Source organism: Lithobates pipiens, unplaced genomic scaffold, assembly GCF_037356315.1.
Source record: "Lithobates pipiens isolate NorthernLeopardFrog02 unplaced genomic scaffold, aLitPip1_a1.2 Scaffold_18, whole genome shotgun sequence".
Lineage (NCBI taxonomy): Eukaryota > Metazoa > Chordata > Amphibia > Anura > Ranidae > Lithobates > Lithobates pipiens.
Window position 1 is genome coordinate 171456332 of NW_027507758.1, and position 22893 is coordinate 171479224.

The 22893-nt window shown below is 41.9% G+C and overlaps 1 protein-coding gene across 1 annotated transcript in view; it reads left to right on the plus strand.

Moving 5' to 3' along the window:
• FAM89A (family with sequence similarity 89 member A) overlaps positions 1-22125 on the plus strand; it is a 42430-nt gene extending 20305 nt beyond the window's left edge. Inside the window, exon 3 of the mRNA XM_077486389.1 lies at positions 18232-22125. Within this exon, the coding sequence (XP_077342515.1) occupies positions 18232-18495 (264 nt within the window). The 3' untranslated portion in view covers positions 18496-22125. The remainder of the gene's footprint in view (positions 1-18231) is intronic.
• Positions 22126-22893: the final 768 nt, after the last annotated feature.

Below are 22893 nucleotides of genomic sequence, written 5' to 3' on the forward strand. Positions count from 1 at the left end.
ATATATATATATATATATATATATTTTTTTTTTAATGGCTTCAACATTTAAAAACATTTTTTAGTATAAATGCACCCTAAGTGATGTTTTCATAGATGGTGTGTCAGGATTTTGCTTAAGCTGGCCATATATGCAGTGGCAGGCATATGTGTTATGCTATCATAATTGCACAAATTAAGCTGACATAACATTTTTCAGTGGTAGTGATTCCTGACTCTGACGCATGCATTTCTGTAAGGGGGGGGGGGGGGGGTTTATTAGCAAAGTGTTAACTGACGGGCCAGCTAGTGCAGCTTGCTACTGCAGAGAGGCCGTGCTAACCTCCCACAGTTGCTAATGATATGGAAAGGAATAATGTACATCTGTGTCTGCAAAATACCTGCTACCTTCACTTCATCAAAAAGGGAGCTGATCAGTTTAGATGCCTACTTTGACATCCTGAAAAGCAGAGCTGAAAATTAAAATGTCCCCATATGCTACAGTACCCAGTAGTTAGAGGCACAAGTGATACCAAACAAACAATGTCCCTTCTCTTTCTGTATGAGGATGATGGCACTGTAATTAATCTAATTAAAAAAAACAATCGATGTACAGCTGTCGCTTGACTCAGCTCTTTCCAAGCCTGTTTGTAGAGAACCATAAGCAGGAGGAGCTTCTAGTCCTCTGCTGCAGTTCACATGTTAAAAAAAAAAATGCCTTATGAGATACAGAATAAACTTAAATAATATCAATAAACTGTTTTTTAAATTGGCATACAAATCTATAGTTGAAATCAAATCTTTATTATTTATGGCAATAAAACGGTGTGGTCAGATTTCTACCAGTCACAGGCTGCGTCACGCTGCTCCATCCAGTGTCTTAGAATAGGAGGGAGGTAAAGCCATCATTCTACATGTAATATCCCAACCCCATTGTGTTTAGCTGATTAGTGGGCATCGAGGAGGAGGAGGGAGGGAGTTTATACACCCACATATGTGGCTCTATAGTCATATGGGCTGCTCAGATGTGTTAGGGAGGTAATACTCACTGAAAACTGAGCATGTGCAGAGTTGCCACCACAGCTGCAAAATCCCTGGCTGAATTGGGTACATGAACAGAATGTGGACATAGAGAGCAGCAGGATCAACCAGGTTTTTTGTAAAATACAGTAAATGAATCTCATAGTGACTGGGTATGAGCAGCATTTAATACAGCATGTACTAATAGTTTTTTATGATGTGGGTTTAACCACTTAAGGACCAGGGTGGATTTGATTTAAATCCAAGTCGATTTTAAATCATTCATGAACCAAAACAGGTACTCATTCCACCTAAAATAATAAATATAAATAACAACTAGGGTTTACACCCGAAAAACCCTAAGACTTTCCTGCTCCTATTGCTATTGAGCCCAGGAAGAGATACAAAAAACAGCTCCGCCCAGAAGATATTAAATCACACAATTTGTATAGTATGTCTCCAAACCAACGCAAATTCTGTAAGAGAAGCTGAATATCAAGAAATAATAATGCTAACTGCGATTAATCGCAAAAACGCATCGGTGCTAAAGTTAGCCACCAAACTCCCCACTAGAATATAATGTGACAACCTTAATTTCAAAAAGAAACCATCCAGTGAAAACCAGAGAGAATTATCATAAAGGTACCAAGTGTAACAAGCTTAGTATGTGACTCAATGCGATTATAACTTAAAATCGCATATATGCAAAAAGATAATTGTGCCAGTATTATTAATATTTTTGCATATATGCGATTTTAAGTTATAATCGCATTGAGTCACATACTAAGCTTGTTACACTTGGTACCTTTATGATAATTCTCTCTGGTTTTCACTGGATGGTTTCTTTTTGAAATTAAGGTTGTCACATTATATTCTAGTGGGGAGTTTGGTGGCTAACTTTAGCACCGATGCGTTTTTGCGATTAATCGCAGTTAGCATTATTATTTCTTGATATTCAGCTTCTCTTACAGAATTTGCGTTGGTTTGGAGACATACTATACAAATTGTGTGATTTAATATCTTCTGGGCGGAGCTGTTTTTTGTATCTCTTCCTGGGCTCAATAGCAATAGGAGCAGGAAAGTCTTAGGCCGCGTACACACGCGCGGACTGTTCGCCCAACCTTGTTCGGCAAACAGTTTGTCAAACAGTCCGCTCGAAATTTGCATGAGCGGACTTGCCCACACACGAGCGGACTGTTTGACGAACAAGGTTGGGCAAACAGTTCGCTCAACTTTTGAAATGAACGGACTCGCCCACGTAAGGAGGAGGCAAATCCGCCCATTTCGAGCGCGTGTACAGGTAGGCGGGGCCCGCGAAGGAGACGTCGCGGGCTCCGCCGCCTGGAATGGGCTTAAAGGGGAACCCCAACGCCGAAAAAAATCGGCGTGGGGGTTCCCCCCAAGTCCACACCAGACCCTTGTCCGAGCACGCTACCCGGCCGGCCAGGAAAGGGGGGCGAGCGAGCGCGCCCCCCCTCCTGAGCCGTACCAGGCCGCGTGCCCTCAACATGGGGGGGTGCCTTGGGGAAGGGGGGGGCCGCGCGGCCCCCCCACCCCAAAGCACCTTGTCCCCATGTTGATGAGGACAAGGGCCTCTTCCCGACAACCCTGGCCGTTGGTTGTCGGGGTCTGCGGGCGGGGGGCTTATCGGAATCCGGGAGCCCCCTTTAAGAAGGGGGCCCCCGGATACCGGCCCCCCACCCTATGTGAATGAGTATGGGGTACAATGTACCCCTACCCATTCACCTGTGAAATAAAGTACAAATAAAAACACAACACAGGGGGAAAAAATATTTTATTGCACAGCCGGGGGTCTTCCGTCTTCGGGGGTCTTCTCGCCGGACTCCTCCGCTATGTGTGTGTAGCTCTTTTGCCAGCGGAGGAGTCCGGCTTTCTTCTTCCCCGCCGCCGGCCTCTTCTCCCGACTTCGGGGGTCTTGTCCCCCTCTTCGGTTCTTCTGCCGGGCCACCGCGCCTGGTCCGGTGGCCCGGTCTTCTGTCGCCGTCTTCCGTTCTTCTGTCGCCGCCTTCGGTTCTTCTGCCGGGCCACCGCGCCTTCTTGTAGCTCTTTTACAGGCGGTGGCCCGGTCTTCTGTCGCCGTCGCCGCCTTCCGTTCTTGTTCTTCTTGTTCTTCTCCAGGCGATGTTGACACGTCGCTCCCTCCGGCCGGAATGCCGGGGACGCGCTGTGCGGTCACTTATATAGTGACAATGGGGCGGGGTCACATGGTATATGTCACATGGGTTGGTCACATGGGTTGATGTCACATGGGGACTATGACATCGTAAGGGGGCGGGGTCACCATGTGACATCAACCCATGTGACATATACCATGTGACCCCGCCCCATTGTCACTATATAAGTCACAGCGCAGGGCGGCTCTGGCATTCCGGCCGGAGGGAGCGACGTGTCAACATCGCCTGGAGAAGAACAAGAAGAACAAGAACGGAAGGCGGCGACGGCGACAGAAGACCGGGCCACCGCCTGTAAAAGAGCTACAAGAAGGCGCGGTGGCCCGGCAGAAGAACCGAAGGCGGCGACAGAAGAACGGAAGACGGCGACAGAAGACCGGGCCACCGGACCAGGCGCGGTGGCCCGGCAGAAGAACCGAAGAGGGGGACAAGACCCCCGAAGTCGGGAGAAGAGGCCGGCGGCGGGGAAGAAGAAAGCCGGACTCCTCCGCTGGCAAAAGAGCTACACACACATAGCGGAGGAGTCCGGCGAGAAGACCCCCGAAGACGGAAGACCCCCGGCTGTGCAATAAAATATTTTTTCCCCCTGTGTTGTGTTTTTATTTGTACTTTATTTCACAGGTGAATGGGTAGGGGTACATTGTACCCCATACTCATTCACATAGGGTGGGGGGCCGGTATCCGGGGGCCCCCTTCTTAAAGGGGGCTCCCGGATTCCGATAAGCCCCCCGCCCGCAGACCCCGACAACCAACGGCCAGGGTTGTCGGGAAGAGGCCCTTGTCCTCATCAACATGGGGACAAGGTGCTTTGGGGTGGGGGGGCCGCGCGGCCCCCCCCTTCCCCAAGGCACCCCCCCATGTTGAGGGCACGCGGCCTGGTACGGCTCAGGAGGGGGGGCGCGCTCGCTCGCCCCCCTTTCCTGGCCGGCCGGGTAGCGTGCTCGGACAAGGGTCTGGTGTGGACTTGGGGGGAACCCCCACGCCGATTTTTTTCGGCGTTGGGGTTCCCCTTTAAGCCCATTCCAGGCGGCGGAGCCCGCGACGTCTCCTTCGCGGGCCCCGCCTACCTGTACACGCGCTCGAAATGGGCGGACTTTCCGAGCGGGAACAGTCCGCTCATTTCGAAAGTACAGCGGACAAGCCCACACACGGGCGGACTGTTCGCTCAAACACAGTTTCAGCGGACAGTTTTTCGGAATTTCCGAAAGACTTTGTCCGTCCAACTGTCCGCTGAAACTGTCCGCTGAAAGCCCACACACGAGCGGACTGTCCGCCCAAACACTGTTCAGCGGACAAGGTTGGGCGAACAGTCCGCCCGTGTGTACGCGGCCTTAGGGTTTTTTGGGTGTAAACCCTAGTTGTTGTTTATATTATTATTTTAGGTGGAATGAGTACCTGTTTTGGTTCATGATAAATAGGTAGCGCCAGTTTCCCCGGTTGTTATATTGTTTCCACTCTTGAAAGAAACCCTTGCAAGGGGATTCTCTTTTTGTGGGGGGGGCAGCAACCTAGAATCATTCACATATAGGTATACTAGCCGGTTTAGGCTTGTGTTTACCTACTCCTGGTGCTGAATAGCGCGGTTCTTCCATCTTTATGATTTTAAATCATTGTTTTTAACCACTTTCAGACCGGACCATTTTGCTGGTAAATGACCAGAGGTCTTTTTACACTTTGGCACTGCGCTGCTTTAACTGGTAATTGCGCGGTCATGCAATGTTGTACCCAAACAAAATTTTCGTCCTTTTCTTCCCACAAATAGAGCTTTCTTTTGATGGTATTTGATTGCCTCTGCGATTTTTATTTTTTGCGATATAAACGTAAAAAGACCGCAAATTTTGAAAAAAAATGATATTTTCTACTTTTTGTTATTAGAAAAATCCAATAAACTCAATTTTAGTCATACATTTAGGCCAAAATGTATTCAGCCACATGTCTTTGGTAAAAAAAAAGTCAATAATTGTATATTTATTGGTTTGCGCAAAAGTTGTCACATCTACAAACTAAGGTACGTTTTCTGGAATTTACGCAGCTTTTAGTTTACGACTGCCTATCTCATTTCTTGAGGTGCTAAAATGGCAGGGCAGTACAAAACCCCCCCAAATGACCCCATTTTGGAAAGTAGACACCCCAAGGAAACTGATAAGAGGCATGTTGAGCCCATTGAATATTTTATTTTTTTGCCTCAAGCGATTGAATAATGACAAAAAAAAAATTTTTTTTTTTTTTTTACACAAAGTTGTCACTAAATGATATATTGCTCACACATGCTATGGGCGTATGTGAAATGACACCCCAAAATAAATTCTGCTGCTTCTCCTGAGTACGGGGATACCACATATGTGGGACTTTTTGGGAGCCTAGCCGCGTACGGGGCCCCGAAAACCAAGCACCGCCTTCAGGCTTTCTAAGGGCGTAAATTTTTGAGTTCACTTCTCACTACCTATTACAGTTTTGAAGGCCATAAAATGCCAAGATGGCACAAAACCCCCACAAATGACCCCATTTTAGAAAGTAGACACCCCAAGCTATTTGCTGAGAGGCATGTTGAGTTCATGGAATATTTTATATTTTGCCACAAGTTGCGGGAAAATTACAAACTTTTTTTTTTTTTTTTAACAAAGTTGTCACTAAATGATATATTGCTCATGCATGCCATGGGCATATGTGAAATGACACTCCAAAATAAATTCTGCTGCTTCTCCTGAGTACGGGGATACCACATATGTGGGACTTTTTGGGAGCCTAGCCGCGTACGGGGCCCCGAAAACCAAGCACCGCCTTCAGGCTTTCTAAGGGCGTTACAGTTTTGAAGGCCATAAAATGCCAAGATGGCACAAACCCCCCCCAAATGACCCCATTTTGGAAAGTAGACACCCCTAAATTTAGGGGTACACTAGTGAGACTAGGTAATAAATGGCGGGTGCCCTGAAACGATAAAAAAATAACTAACCAACCAGCGTCACCTGTAACAGTTATATGGTGATCACTGGTGAAAGGGTTAACTAGGGGGCAATTAGGGGGCTTTATGCGGTAGTATATGGGGGTCCCTGGCGCTATAAAAAGCTGCAGCGAACCTAAATACCTACCTGCCTAACTAGCGTCACCTGTGACACTAATACAGCGATCATAAAAACGATCGCTTATTAGGCTGGGTTCACACTGGAGCGATGCGGGAACGCCACGAATGCGGGTTCCCGCATCGCATGCCTCCCGGCGGCAGTTCACACTGCCCTATGCGAACTGCTGGGAGTGTCAGTGAAATGTTACTGACACCCCCAGATCAGTTCGCATATCGCAGTGCGATCTGCAAACTCGGATCGCATGGTGTGAACACCCATGCGATCCGATTCTGCTGCGGGCCAAAAAAAGGGTCCCGTGCGAATTTGCGGCGGGTGTGGTGGGTGCGGCGAATGGCTGAACTCGAATCGCACAGAGATCGGATGTGATTTGCACTGCAGTGCAGTGCGAATCACATTCGTTCTCAAACCGCTGCAATGTGAACCCAGCCTTAGTGACACTGGCGACGGGGGGTGATCACGGGGTTAAACCTTTATTGGGGGGGTTAGGGGGGTACATTAGAACTAAAGGGGGCTAACTCTAACTGCCCTAACAGTTATTACAGTCACAAATGACACCAATGCAAAAAAAAATAAAATAAATGACATTGGTGTCACTGTGACTGGGGGGCAGGGGTAATTGGGGGGGTGATCGGGGGGTAAAGGGGGGGTGTGAGTGTGCCTGGCATGTTCTACTGTGTGTGTAGAGTGTTGGTGCAACTCACTGATCCGCTCTCCTCCGTGTCGGAACGAAAAATACCGACACGGAGGAGAGAATACATCACTTCCTCTCCTGTGTTTACATTACAGGAGAGGAAGTGATGTCACCGGGGATTTCTATTCGTCGGGAGCGATCGCGAGGGGGTGGCCATGAATGAATGGCCGCCCCCTCGTCCCGGATCGCTCCCGGACGAAAACCGACCGCCGCAGGCACCGGGCGGGGGCCCGATCGGGCCCCCGACCCGCGGGAGGCAAGGGACGTACATGTATGTCCTTATGCCTGCCCGTGCCATTCTACCGACGTACATCGGCGTGCGGCGGTCGGCAACTGGTTAAAGAGCAACTGTCATCTCTGGCTCCTCCTCTGACCCGCTGTTGACTAACCGACGGTTCCATTCACTTTAATGGGACAGCTGGTGATGCGGCAGTGACCCAACAGGTTGAGGGACGTGGCGGCAGCAGGTGAGTGGATTCCCATTAACGGGCAGTGCCATGATGGATCTGAAATAACAGGTGCTCTTTAAATGTAAGGACTTATTCTTGCTGGTAGTTAGAACCTTTAGTATTGCAAACAAAAGGAAGGTTTCCTATTTAGAATAATAAGCTGTCAGGTTAGACCCCTTTCACGCTGAGGCGTTTTTCAGGCATTACAGCACTAAAAATAGCTCCTGTAAAGCGCTTGAAAAAAGCCTCAGCTGCAAACCCAGTGTGAAAGCCTTAGTGCTTTCACACTGGGGTGCTGTGCTGGCAGGGCGTCACAAAAAATCCTGCCAGCAGTTTCTTTGCAGCAGTGTAGGAGCGGTGAATACACTGCTCCTCCCTATTGAAAACAATCAGGCAGCGCTGCTACACTGCCGGGAAAGCGCGCCCGCAGGGTATTTTGCAGGCAGATTTAACCCCTTTCCTGCCGCTAGCAGGGGTTAAAACCGCCCCGCTAGCGACCGAATAGCGCCACTTTACCGCTGACGCCCAGGGCGACTCGGTGTGAAAGGGGTCTCGGTTAAACCACGATATCAGAACCGATTAAATCATACAGTTTGTAGTGTACATAGATTTGCAAAACAATGGGATATAATGCGTTTTTTTCAAAATTGATGTTTTTGTTTATAGCACAAAAAAAACGCATGGGTGATCAAATACCGCCAAAAGAAAGCTCTATTTGTGGGAAAAAGGGACGTCAATTGTCAGTTAAAGTGACGCAGTGCCGAATCGCAAAAAGTGCTCTGGTCAACAAGGGGGTAAATTCTTGCGGGGACGAAGTGGTTAACGACCAAAAGCTGGTATGCATTCCGTAGGGGTGATGGGATGTGTTGTTACAACACACTTTACTGTTTGCATTTCTTTTCTTTAAAAACTTTATTTAAAATTACATCACATACATAAGCACTGCAGTATGCTACGTAAAATGCAGACATACTGCCTTTTTATGCAATGCATACAAACGTGCATGTATTGAATGAACAGAACACCTAGATAACAATTGTTTTCTATATACTCCTAAATTGATCAATGCAGATCCATTTAGCTCAACACTTCTGGTGTGAAGGACCCCTAAAGTGTTTTAACCACTTGCCAACCACCCACCGCAGTTACACTGAAGCAAGGTGGCTCGGCTGCGTGAAACAACGTACTGGTACGTTGTTTCGTGCACTAGCCTGTGTGAGCACACACAAGAGTGCCTATTGGCCAGCACAGGAGCTAATCGGAGGATCTGGCGGATGCAATGTCTGCCGGTGATCATCCCCACAGAGACAGAATGGGGATCTACCGATGTAAACAAAAACAGATCTCCGTTCTGACAGGAGATGACCCAGGATCTTGTCTTCCTGCTATGCAGCTCTATTCGTGGGGAAAAAAGGGCATACGTTTTCTTTAGGTACAGCGTCGCACAACTACTGTAATTGTCAGTTAAAGTAACGCAGTGCTGTATCGCAAAAAAATGGCCTGGTCATTAAAGGGGTAAATCCTTCCCAGGGTGGATAAAAATCAATGATTAAAAGAATTTAAAAAAAAAAACAGATTTTGATTTAAAATCGCTTTAATTTAATAATAATAATAAAAAAAAGCCATTTTAAATCAAAATCTTAATTTTTTTTTTCTTTTTTTTTTTTTTTTTTTTTATTAAATTAATTTTAATAAAATGCTTTTGGAGTAAAAAAGAATCTACCAAAGATAGTTTTCTATTTAAGCTACATTAATAATTTAGTTTATTCAGCATGAAATGGAGCTTAGTTATGTAGCATGAGGCTGTATATGCAGCAAAATTTACATTTTTTGATAAACTCATTCAATGAGTCCAAGCTCTGCCAGCTGAGCTAACATGCAGTGCATTGATGCATTCACAGTAACCATGAGCTAAAACAAAGTTAGTTCAGGAAAATTTCCTTTATTTTTTATTTATTTTTTACTTTTTTGCTGTAATAAATATCCCCCAAAAATATATATATAAAAAAAAAATTTTTCCTCAGTTTAGGCCGATACGTATTCTTATACATATTTTTGGTAAAAAAAAATCGCAATAAGCGATTGATTTGCGCAAAAGTTATAGCATTTACAAAATGGGGAATAGTTTTATGCCATTTTTTTTAATGGCGGCGATCAGCGATTTTAATCGTGACTGCGACATTATGGCGGACACCATTTTTGACACATTTTTGGGACCATTGTCATTTATACAGCAATCGGTGCTATACAAATGCACTGATTCCTTTGTAAATGACGCTGGCAGTGTAGGGGTTCAGAGTGTCCTAGGGTCGTGTTTCTAACTGTGGGGGGGGCGTGGCTGTGTATGACACGTCACTGATCTCTGCTCCGATCACAGGGAGCAGAGATCTGTGACAGTGTCACTAGGCATTGCTTACATTAGCATCTCCCAATTCTTCCTCCCCGTGAGGCGATCGAGTCCGCTGGACCCGACTCACGGAGCTTGCTGCAGGCACGTGCGCCCGCTGGCCGCCTCTTAAAGGGCAATGTACAGGTATGTGATTCTGCCTGTACGAGCCCTTCTGCTGATGTATGTCAGCGTGAGGCAGTCGGCAAGCAGTTAAGTTAAGTATAAAGTGCAGGCTAATGGACTTTGGGCCCCCGTAGGTTGGAGATTTTAATCTGTGGATGCCAAAAATATAGAGAAGGCTGAAAAAACGTCATACTATTCATTTTGAATAGAGTAAGGGAGGGTTATATCCCCTTTCAGATTTTTTTTTTTTTTCCGATTTACCAATAAAGGTAAGCCATCAAAAAGGGCGGTAATAAAAGTCCATATACCGTGAAAGTGAATCTTTAAACCGCAAAAAAGCAATCTGTGTACTAAAGTACTCTTCTTATGTGGAACACCCAGTGCTCTCTTTGACCACACATATGAGCTTACCAGAAACAGTGTGACTCTGAATATGTGAGGAATTACAGACACTTCTCCAGTCTAAGCAGACATCTTTGAACCAAGGCTCCAAAAAAGAAGGGAGTATCACCCCCATAGTGTAAAATTTTATTTTAATAGTTAAAATCACTTACAAGTGTGTAGACAACAATTGGCCCCCAGCAAATTGCAATGCAAATGGTGGCCGCGCATGCTTGGTGACATGACTTGCGTTTCCACCCATGTAGGTTTCGTCAAAAATGACGTCATCAGGGGAAGAGACATTTGATGAAATGCACATGCATGTTTGGAGAACTGCAGAGAAAGGAAGGACTGGGAATATAAATGAAGGCAATGTATGCCACAATGGGGGCAAAAGGTTTTTTGTTTTGTTTTTTTGCCACTTTGACAAAGCTGTCATCTTCATGTAGATCACAGGTCTCTGCATGGACATTAAGGCTCCTTTCACACTTTTGCGACTTGGGATCTGACTTGCGAGACCTCAAGCCACAGGGCATGTGAAATTCCATGTATCTCTATGAGTGCCGTTCCAAGTGATGCTACTTAAGTTGCTGAAACTTCAGAAGAGGTTCCTGCACTACTTTGATCCCACTTTGACATGACTTCAATGCCAGAGAGTGTAAAAGTCTTATCAAAATCACTTCAAAGTTGTATCAAATTCGGACTGAAAATCTTGCAGCTTTGGTAAAAAAAAAGAATCTAAAAGAGGGTTGACCCTCCTTGTCCTGAAAATGTAACTGTAATGCAAATAAAGTAGTACAGACCGTACTCAACTGTGTTGCTTCTAGACAGATCAGATAAAAAATGAAATTCCATCACTATTTGTGTCTATTTCACATCTCTGCTTTTTTTGCCTGGAGTCATTTTGACTTTGATGTCCACTGTGTGTGTGTGTGTGTGTGTGTGTGTGTGAATAAAGTATCTCACTTTTCATTTATTCATATGAAACCACACTGGAAAAAGAAACAAACTGTTAATGATGTTAATTTTCCAAAACTATCAATGGCTAACACTTTGCTACTCCAGAGCTGAACAGGATTTTTAGATGTCCTTTTGCTGGCAAAGTTTAATTGTATAGTGGTTTGCACCTTGTGGTAAACCCTTTGTATTTACTTTCTTGAAGTCTTCTCTTGATTGTAGACTTTAATGAAGTTCCCACATCCTGGAGAGTGTTCATAACTTAGCTAGATGTTCTGAAGGCGTTTTACGCCACCAGGAATTCTGAAATCTTCCAAAATGTTTTTTTTTTTGGTCATTCAGGTCTTTGATGTTGAGCTCCTCAATGTATTATTTTAGGCATGTCCCAAATGATTGATTTGGTCACTCCTGATGTTTCTTCCATCTGTCAGATGGGTTTTTTTTCTGCCCAGTGATGACCTGCTCTACTTGTTTTGACAGCTCTTTGGATCTCCTATTGAGAGTTCACAAGAACAGCTTACTAATGCAATCTCTACACTTAGGTGCCTCATTTTGCCTATCCCTTAATGCAAGTGTATCATTTACTCAGGCTGGCAGTTAGTGGTTGTTCAGAAGCAATGGTGACCATACTCCATTATATACTGACCACGTCTAGAGGGAGAAATCTACAAACTTGTATGTGACCATTAAATCATAGAACAATGCAGATGCAAACCTTTAAAATGAGATTAATGTTGCCAAAATAACCTGAAATGTGTATTGACAAAAATACAACACAGATTTACAATACCTTGTTACTAAAGCCAAAACTTTATCCAAAAACTAGAAATCATGGACTTTATCTCTAGCAGGTTTAAATTTGTTATCTGTGACCCCCTCCGTGAAGATTCACCCTCTTTTTGACCAGAATAGAATGTGATGGAAAAAAAACAAAATGTATAGTTGCCACAAGAGCAGCAATGAGAGAGAAGTGTTCCATACCCAATGCCTGTGGTACAATGGCAGGCATTACAAAGCTTACCCAGCAGCAAGCCCGCAGCAATTGGATGATAAAATGGGAACAGAAACTGCCTTTTCACACATTTTTAAAGCTCAAAGTAAAACAATGCTTTGCCAGGTATTCACCTGGACTGAGCCTTCTATTTTGAACACACCAGGAATGCACCTAGAGCTTTCCCTTTGGCATTCATATACAAAGGCTTCACAAGCTATTATACAAGTGAAACTTTACTATAATTAATTCTAAAAACATGCTGAATATATCTCTGAATGAGAAAAGGACTGATCCCATGCATATACAGTATAAAAATACTTTAAAATTATGTTTTTTTTTATATTCATTTATTTAGTATATAATAAAGGTTTGATCTGCACCTATCATAAGAGAAATATGAGAGTTGACCTAACCTAGAACAAGCATGCAGCAAATAAAAGTCAGAGAAGATTCACCAGACCTTATCAATACTTAATTCTGATCAGAGTTTAAACCAGGGGTGCTCAACCTGTGGACCTCCCAGTTGTTGTGGAACTACAAGTCCCATCATGCCTCTGCTTTTGGGAGTCCTGCTTTTAACTGTCAGTGGCTTGCAATGCTTTTGTAGTTCCACAATAGTTGGAGAGCCACAGGTTGAGCACCCATGGTTTAAACCAAAGTGTCTATGAAAGGGAGGTCAAAAATAGAAGTTAATTATTTCAACTGAAAGATTTCCAGTATAAAGTGTGCTTTTAAAATTGCATAAGATTTACCACTTGTGTTTATAATCTCCACTTTTCTTACTAATTAGCAGAATCCTGGCATTCAGTTTCAGCAGGGTTCATCTGGGACTCTGGTTATGTACAGTGTTCTGGATAAAATACCCAAATTATGGTAGTGAGAGGAAATTACGGGGAAGCTCCATTAGGTTCTCGGCATTGGTGGGAAAGTAAAGGCAGCCTTAATGTGTGTCAAATGGAGGTCAGAATTTAAAAGGAATTTAAAATTTTATCTCATAAGTGTTTCAAACTAGTCTCTACTTAACTTAGTTTGTCTATTTTTAAATATCTTGTTCATTGATCAGTTTGATGCAAGTTACCAAATTTTCTTAAAAGCTTTATTTGGGGAAAAAAAGGCAGAATGAGACTTTGGATATGAGTTGGTCCTATGAGTGAAAAAAATACCTTTTATTGATCATCTTTTCCATGCTCCCCCTGCTTGCTTGAATTAATTTAAGGGAGATTTTCTATTACCGATGCTGTAGAACAGACCCTTAGCCCACAGTAAAACTGACAGTCTTTCTGCAAAGAGATAGGACTTCATAAAATTAGCATAATGCTTCTCAATCTAATACAATAAGTAAAGCATTTCAAAAAGAAAAGGGAACCCGCTTCGGATATACTTAAAGAAATCCAGGACTGTTTTTCTTCTGCCAGGCCTGGTGCTCTGAATAATTTTGGGTTTTCATGACATCTAGTGACTTGGCTTGTTGAGGAGGTGGCAGAAGCAGCTGGCTGTTTCGCCATCATTTTTCTAAGATCAGAATCCACAGTCTCTGTTCTAGTAACTTGTCTGTTTATACATGATGGACCCAACTCTCCCATTTTATTTGAACAGGTGGACTTGAAATCTTGAGACTACGAAAGTGAACTAGAAAAATACAGTAAATTGTGCTGTCAGCCTGTGACAACGGTACTGACGCATTTTAAACGGGGATCATTTTGTAAATTATCTGTAAAGCTGGATACACACTATATATAACATTTTCTGCAGATTTTTTTTCTTTTAGATTTACCAAAACCATATGAGGTCAAACCTAAATGTATGCAATCAGGCAGGCCCTTGTACTACATACTAAAGGTAAATCTAAAAACAAAAGTTGTATAGTGTGTATCCAGCTTTAGACTATATAACCCTCAAAAGTAGCGGAAATGTTCTGTGTTGTATCTTCCAGCTACCCCTATTCCAGTGCAGGGTACAACATTTAAAGAGGAGCTCCAGGCTCCCCCTAAAAAATTTTAAGTCAGCAGCTACAAATACTGCAGCTGCTGACTTTTTTAATTGAAGAATGTTCTATTGGCTTTGGGTGCAAGCACCAGCATCTCAAGTAAGGGAAGCAGGAAGTGAAGCTTTGTGGCTTCACAACCGGTTTCTTATTGCGCATGCGCGAGCTGTGCTTCGCCTTGTGAATGATCCCGTAGTCTTCTGGGACCTGTGATGTGTCCCGGAAGGCTGCAGGGGAAGGAGGGCTGAACTTCCAGCTCAGATTGCTGCGACGATCTGGGCCAGAAGTGGGAGGTACCTATCAAAACCAGGTACCCCCCCCCAAGAAAAAATGGCAAATGTGCGGGTGAAGGGTGCAAACAAGCAGAACATGCCCTTTTGGGTGGAGTTCCACTTTAAAAAAAAAAATGTATTGCTGGGCAATGATACTAGGACTGAGCTCTGCATCATAGGAGGAGGTCACATACTACCCCATACCTGAAAGTAAAGGAGATTTTGCCTGTCCCTGATTGGGTAACAGAGTGGCAAAAGAGGACAGGGAAGGTGAGTAGCAGGGTGGGCTTTAAAGAAGCTCTGTCACACTGTACAAAATAGGTCTGTCTGTAGGACTTCAAAATTCATGGCAGGGAGTTAGTGCATTGCATTAAGAAAAATGGTTGATGTCTGATTTTGGACAGACTAGGGTGACTTGGCAGCCAATTCAAAATGAATGCACCTTTTTTTGTGTGACATAAATCACGTGCGTTAACATGCCACAAGAATGTAAATGATCCCTTTTTTATAATTTTTTTTTTTTTTTTTTTTTTTTTTAATAAAGCTGCCTACTTTCACTTATAAAATCCAAATGGCTGTGTTTGTTCGTGGTAATAGATGGTCTGCTATTCACATTTCTAACAATAACAATGTTTCATTACACAGCAGACATAATTACAATCGGTAAGGCTTTCCATATAGGTAATGTGCTGAAAAAGCAAACACACAATGACATCCTTTGTATGTGTCAGTAGTGAGATAAGTGGCACATTTTCTCAGCATAGTTCCTGTATATATTTAGGACACAGGCATTGTAAATGTTAAGTGAGGCGCTTTCTGCAAAACTCGAGGATATCCGTAGAATGCATGACCTAATTGTTTTCCTATTCAGAAGGATAAATACTAGGATATTCCCTCCTATTGTCCATTTTTTCCAACCCTTGCTATATTGTTTACAGAGGAGTAGTAAAGATACCTAATAAACCGTGTAAAATTTCATTCTGAATGCAATGATAACATTTGTTAAGAAATATATATATATATATATATATATATATATATATATATATATATATATATATATATTATTTTTTTTATTTTTTAAATGTTAAATCTGAAAGTGGTCTTCGAAACCAGCCAAGTAAATAGTGGTTGAGCCAGTGAATATGGGGGTGGACATGAGAGCGATCAAAATCTTGAGATGTGTAGCTGGGTTACAGTTAGCAGAAAGCATCGGGGCAAATGCGTCATGAAGGGTAATCCCCAAATTAGCACACCCAAATAAATGTTAATTTGGATGATTTGGGATGTAAGTGCAGGGTAGTTGTGCTGCATATCTACCAACCAGGAGAAAAACAGCTGCATTGTAAATGGGAATAAAAGTACAAAAAAGGCCTAATGTGGTGATGAGGCATTCTGTTGTTGGATAGGCAGAGTAATCTGTCCCCATGAAATGGGTTTTACATTTTGTGGATTGAATAATAGAGCTATTATTGAGTAAAGCTGTGGATGATGTAGTGGTCATGGCACAGACTGACACCAATGATAAAGCTAGAGAAACATGGAATGTAGCAAATAATAATTTTAGCAGTGATAACTATCTAAGACAGAAGTGTTCAACCTGCACCCATGGGCCTCATGCGGCCTAAGACCACTATGAATGTGGCTCAATACAAGATCAAAAACTTAAAAAAAAACACTTTTTTTGTAAAAATGTGTTTGCACTTAGCGAACATATGCAGTCGAAGAATAATTTGACAGTGTCTATTTCCTGGACTTTATATAAGGTTGTTATTTTTATTGGGAAGGTATAAAAAAAAAAAAAAATCTCACTTTTCACAATCGTGCCTTATTCATGTGATGTTTTCGCCCTCACCTATATTTGTGATAAATTTCTCTTCTTCCAATGTGGCTCAGGAAGGTCAAAAGGACACCCTTTTTCTAAGCGAGAATTTTAATTTAGGCTCTTAATTTTCAGAAGTGTTACTAGTGCCCTATTATATAAAAGAGGGACATCTAGACCTTACAGCAGGGGTAGGTGACTTTAAAGTGGAGCTCCGCCCAAAAGGGAAGCTTCACTTATCTGCCTCCTCCCTGCTGGCACATTGGAACCTTTTTGGGGGAAGGGGTTATCGGGTACCTGGTTTTGACAGGTACCCGCTCCCACTTCCAGCTCAGTTCGCATCAATGACTATTTGAAGCGGCATTTTAACCACTTAGAAATCGCCCGCCTGCATTATGCTGTGGATGAGCACAGTGGTGTAGTATTAGCACTCTCACCTAGCAGTAAGAAGGGTCGCTGGTTCAAATCCCAACCAGGACACCACTTGCCTGGAGTTTGCATGTTCTCCATGTGTCTGCGTGGGTTTCCTCCAGGCGCTCCGGTTTCCTCCCACAATCCAAAGACATGCAGGTAGGTTAATTGGCTTCTGTCCAAAATTGGCCGTAGTATATGAATGGGGACCTTGGATTGTGGCTCCTTGAGGGTAGGGACCAATGACAGTGTGCAGTGTACAGGGATAGGGACAATTGTAGACACTCACTCACTCAGGTTGAACTGGATGGACTGGTGTCTTTATTCAACCATACTAACTATGAAACTATGAGCAGCCACTGTAGGCAAAGCAATGTACCCATATGTCGCTGTCTACTTACGGGTGTAGGATGGTGTGTCCCGACTGCTCTAGTATAAGGAATTGACTCACCCCTGGGATGTGCTGATCGGCTGTATACATTCACAGCCGAGAGCTCTGTGTTGACATTCAACACAGAGCTTTCTACACTGGGAACAATCCTCTGTTTCTCCAATCCCTGCAAAGCAGGGATGAGAAACTTGGAGATCACCTTGTAAAATCAGCACACATTACACATAGTTTGGCACATAATTAACCCCTTGATCACCCTAGATGTTAAGCCCCAGCCAGTGTCATTGGTACAGTGACCATGCATGTTTATTACCATTAAGTGTCTTGGCGTTAAGTGACAGTAAAAAAATAAAAAATAAATTCCAGTATACATCCCATAGTTTGTAGGCACTATAACTTTCACGCAAACCAATCAATATACACTTATTGGAATTTCTTTTATCAGAAACATGTAGCAGAATACATTGTGCCCAAAATGTAGGAAGAAATTTGATATTTTTTTTAAAAGATTTTTATTATGGGATATGTTTTATAGAAGAAAGTAAAACAATATAGTTTTTTTTTTTTAAATGTTCAGGCTTCCGTTTTTTTTTTTTTTTTTTTTTTTTCATATCACAAAAAATAAAAAAAACAGTGGTGATCAAATATCGCCAAAAGAGAGCTCTATTTGTGGAAAAAAAAATAATAAATCAAACCAATTTTGGGTACAGGGTTGCATGACCATGCAATTGTCAGTTAAAGTAGCAAAAAATGGCCTGGTCATGAAGGGGGCAAAACCTTCCAGAGCTCAAGTGGTTAAAAGGGTTAATGTTGTTTTTGCTGTATTGTAGGATATAGGCTTGCTGTGAAAGTAGAAATCAGAATTCCTCAGCTTTTGTCTACAAGTTTTAGCCCTACAAGACAAAGTTTTTAATCTTTTAAACTTCTAGTCCAGGCGCACAGAACATTAATATTTAAGTGTTTATTTGGTGGAAAAGCGTAAATTTATTTTTTGCTTGCCCATTCCTTTCATTATTCATGTGATCATAAGATTATGTCATAATCCTCTATGCTTGCAACTTTATAAGAGCTTTTCTGTGCTTTTCTGCTTTTAGGTTGGGCTAAGACAACTCGACATGTCTCTCCTGTGCCAGCTATATTCCCTTTATGAATCCATTCAAGAATATAAAGGAGCTTGTCAGGCTGCTTCCAGTGCAGAATGTTCATATGCGATGGAAAATGGATTTTTTGATGAGGAAGAAGAGTACTACCAAGAAGCCAGTGCCCTTCATAAGGGTGGTAGAGAAGACTCGGAAGGAAACCTTGTTTTGACTGTACCTACCCTTTCCAATGAGGACTGGATACTTGAGAACATTTAATGAAGGAGCTGGAAATTTCCCACCTTGATTTTTTTTTTTTTTTTTTTTTTTTTTTTTTTTTTTCAGCCATTTTTTGTAATAGGAAAGTGGTTTATTAACCATAACATAAACATTTTCAGGCATGCTTTTTAAAGAGTGCTCTGCTCTGTTCCTGCTCACCATTGTGGGCAATAATGTTGCTATAAGCAACTTGAAAGAAACTTTCAAGTGCCTTTGACATCCGAAAGCACTTAACTGTGAGGAAAGACTAGGCGAATACCTTTTTATGATGCGTTGTATTGGAGATTTAAAGTAATAATATTTAATCATACAGGCTTCCATCATCTGCCTTAAATCGCCTATTAAGCAATGGTGTAAACCTTTAGTTCTTACATATACCAAGTTTAAGAATTTCATACAGTGCATTGGTAAGGTCATCAGTGAATGTTCAGACATATCACTTATAGTGAAATCTAGGCTAGTTATTACCCAACAGTGCAGGTTCTTTATGTACTGAAGTTCTAAACTAGGTGTAATTACCTAGGAGGTGGTTATTTGTAATACTTAATCTCCTCCTAACACGTGTTTTTAAGCCATTTGATAATACAGCATTATATTATAGCTAATTATATAACCATAGATTTAAATAATTTTGGATGAGTTGCCTATAGCAAATAGAGAACTCTAAGCAAAACACAAATTTCATTAATGCATATTTTAGACAAATAGCTTTGTTAAGGCATAAAGCACATAGGTACTGGATAGACCATTTGTAAAAGATAAGTGTACTCTATCTTATGCTCCTGTAACAGGGACTACCATTACATCCAGTTCAGCACCATTTATGAACCACCCACATCATCAGTAAGAAACTGAACCTCAGTTGCAGATAGCTGGTTAGTAAATTGTAACCTTCAGGAAACTGCAGATAAATACCAGCTGGAATGGGCAACCCTACAGATTTGGTAGACTTTTTTTGTATCTTTAAATTTTTTCTTTAAAAAAAACATACCCACATTTTATCATAGCACCCACATGGGGTTTAATGGGTGGTAAAATCAGAATATAACTACAGGGATTAGAATCCATACCAGTAGGGTTAGGCTAGACCAGGGGTCTCCAAACTTTCCAAAAAAAAAAAAGGGGGGCCAGTTTCTTGTTCTTCAGACTTTAGGGAGGGGTGGAAATTTTCCTGGCATCAGTGGGAGTAAATCTCACATTTGGTATTAGGTGGAGGAAGAGTGCCCCATTGTTGGTGTCAATGGGAGAAATCGTGCCAAGGTCAGTTGGCAGAATAGTGTCTCGTATTAGTGGGAGGAATAGTGCCCCAAGGCCCTGATAAAAGCAAGCAAAGGACCGCAGTTTGGAGACCACTGGGCTAGACGATACAGTCTTGGATTCTCTTGTCCATCACACAAGCTGAACGAGAGAAAATTAATAGATTTCTTCATCCACGCTAAACATGAAATTCACCATACCAGCTAATAAATTTAGGCTGGTGCAGCACCTGCTTAAATACCTAAACAGTGACTGCATCTGATTAGATATAGTCACTGTTTGGACAATTTTTTCACCCAGCTAAGTCAATTTTTAAGTTTACTTTGTCATGCCAGGTGGTGCCAACAGAGCCAACATGGCTCGAATTTCAGGAATTGGCCAAACTTCAAGCCACCTATGGCCAGCTTTACATACATGGTCAACTCTTTTTTACTTATTTTCTAGTTTGTTGATCATGCATCCTCACTTAGAAAATGCTCCTAATAGTAAAATAAAGAAGCCTTCCTTAGAAGAACATCTTTTTAACATAAAATGCAGTGTGTAAAATGAGCAAAATTTTTACCCGTTTTCCTTCAGGAGTGCCGTTTTTATATAAAAATAGATATCGGCAATATTTGATAACATCCAAAATATGTCCCTCTCTTTGTTGCATCAGTGTAATAAGTCCTCACACTGGCTAAAGAGATGACCCATTGTATCTTGGGAGCTGAGCTTCATTTAGGTCTCTATAAAGCAGACTGGGAGGAAGGCTTATGCTAAATATGCTGTAGGGGCTCTTCTGTTCATTACTTCCCCAATATTTGGCAACCACCTTTGTATAAGAGGGCAATTCTGTCAGAGAAATTTATGATCATTTCATGGGTATCGGCCTCCATCTCTTCTATTTTAAATTAAACTTGTAATAAGAGAAATCCTGGAGCTGCTTTTGCTAGCTTCCTTTGGCAAATTCTAGTGGCCTGGCTGTTAATCTGACCCACTGACTTCAATACTTTTAAGTCACTGAGCTGGAAAGCATGTGCAGAAAGTGCATGTTAAAGTAAGGTTCCAGGTCATTGATTAAGGTTTTTAAAACAAAAAAGTCCAGTATGACAGCCAGACAGGTATAATTTTCAGAAGGAAATGTAAAGTGGCAGCATTCTCACTTAAAGACTCGGTTCACATATGTGCGGGCCGATTTGCAGTGCGTTTTCAAACCCCGGCCCGGTGCAATTTCAGTGGTTCAGGTGTGAATCCAATTGTAGTGTATAAGATTAGAAAACGCACCTGAACCAGACTGAAATTTCACAGGACTCCTTTTTAAATCGCACTGCGGCCGGCCTGCACATATGTGAACAGGCTGTAAAGTATATCTAAACCCAAGAAAAAAATGATGGTTTGATTTGTTTTCTATTTCTAGGCTAGGTACATTTCTGCAAGTACATAAAACCACCTATTGATCCTGATAGAAAATCACTCTCCTTGTACCTTTCTGTATACTGAACTGAAATGTCAAACAATGTTTTCTGCTTTCTAAGCTGTCTTTTGTGAGCTATACAACCCTTTGTCTCTATGTACTGGTGATGAGGAGAAGGGAGGTGTTTGTAGTCCACATCAGGAGAGCAGCCTAGGGTGACAATGTTCCTCTGTAAATGCAGCACAGTGAATAATCATGGTCACCCTAGGACAGGATCATCAGAAAATAAAGGAGAAACGTTTTGGAAACTGATGCAGCCATTACATCCAAGGGCTGTTAAGCTGCAATATATTAAATTTTTGCTTTAGATATGCTTTAAGCAAAGATGAAAACCAAATTGTGATACTGATGTGTGTGCACAAGCCTTTCCATGCACAAGTCACTTGCCACTTTTTATTTTTCCTGCCTTCTTCCACGTACCTCACATAAGCACCATTAGGCTCAAGCACTGTTAGCCATGCATATCTCAGACTGTCACTCGCAAAGTGTGCAGCTCATTGTTGCTTTTTCTTTGTTGTGTGGACTATTTTTATTTTGATCAGTATTTAATGAATCTTAAAATGGTTTGACACTTTAATGCATATGCTGCTTGCTTTTCTTTTTCTTTTTATGCACTTTTTTTTTTGTGTGTGTTTGTGTACTGGGTCTGAGTTGTTATACACATAGCCTCGCAGATCCACACGTATCAGTTTGTTAAAGAAAAAGCGATTTGGTAAAAATCCATATGATGCAAAAAAATAAAAATAACACATTGAGCCTGACTTTTACAAGTCAAACATTTGTATTTATGTTTTGGGACCTTAAACATTTCTTTGCTATCATCTAAGAAAAAACACTTATTGTTTTTATTATGTTAACTACATGTATATTTATTTAGAAATAAACTCATACATTTTCTTTAATAAAAAAAGTGTACACAAGTTTTGAAGCTTTCTTTTTGTTTCATTGTTTACTATTGTTCAGAATATGTGTAGATCTTTACCTAAAGCTGGCCATAGACGGTTATTTTTTTTTGTTCAGCCAGCAAAAGCCATAACTTCCTCTCTCCTGCACATATTAAAAAAACTTGGGAGCCTAATTCCCAGTTAGGCTACCAGGGAGGGCAATTGGACTATCACGGTACAATAAAAAAAAAAACAATACAGTTGAAAATCATAACAAAAATGTATAAAGATTTACAGATGATTTTATTGATGCCAGCAAAACAATCATCATTTACAAAATAAAAGCGTAATAGCAGTATATGAATTATCACCAGTGGGTAATCGCAATAAAGCAGTTGATCACAAATGTCATTTTCCTCAACTAGTTTCGCGGATATCAACCGCTTCATCAGGAGGTCATCTGTGATTGAATCAAAAAACATTGTCATAGTCAAGAGGTAAAGAAATTAAATCTTTTCATATAGCGTCAAACATAAAGAAAAAAATTATAATTATAATGACATTTTTTGGCATTGTATGACATAACAACATTTATGGCTCCCCCGAGTTGCCGGGGGAGACCATACTTTAGGTGGTAGCGCTCCACGCTGGTTTTCTGCTGGAACATGGGTAAGCAGCTCAGCCCCTCCCCCCCCCCCCCTCCTTTTTATTTTCATTATAATTTTTTTCTTTGTTTGATGCTATATGAAAAGATTTAATTTCTTTACCTCTTGACTATGACAATGTTTTTTGATTCAATCACAG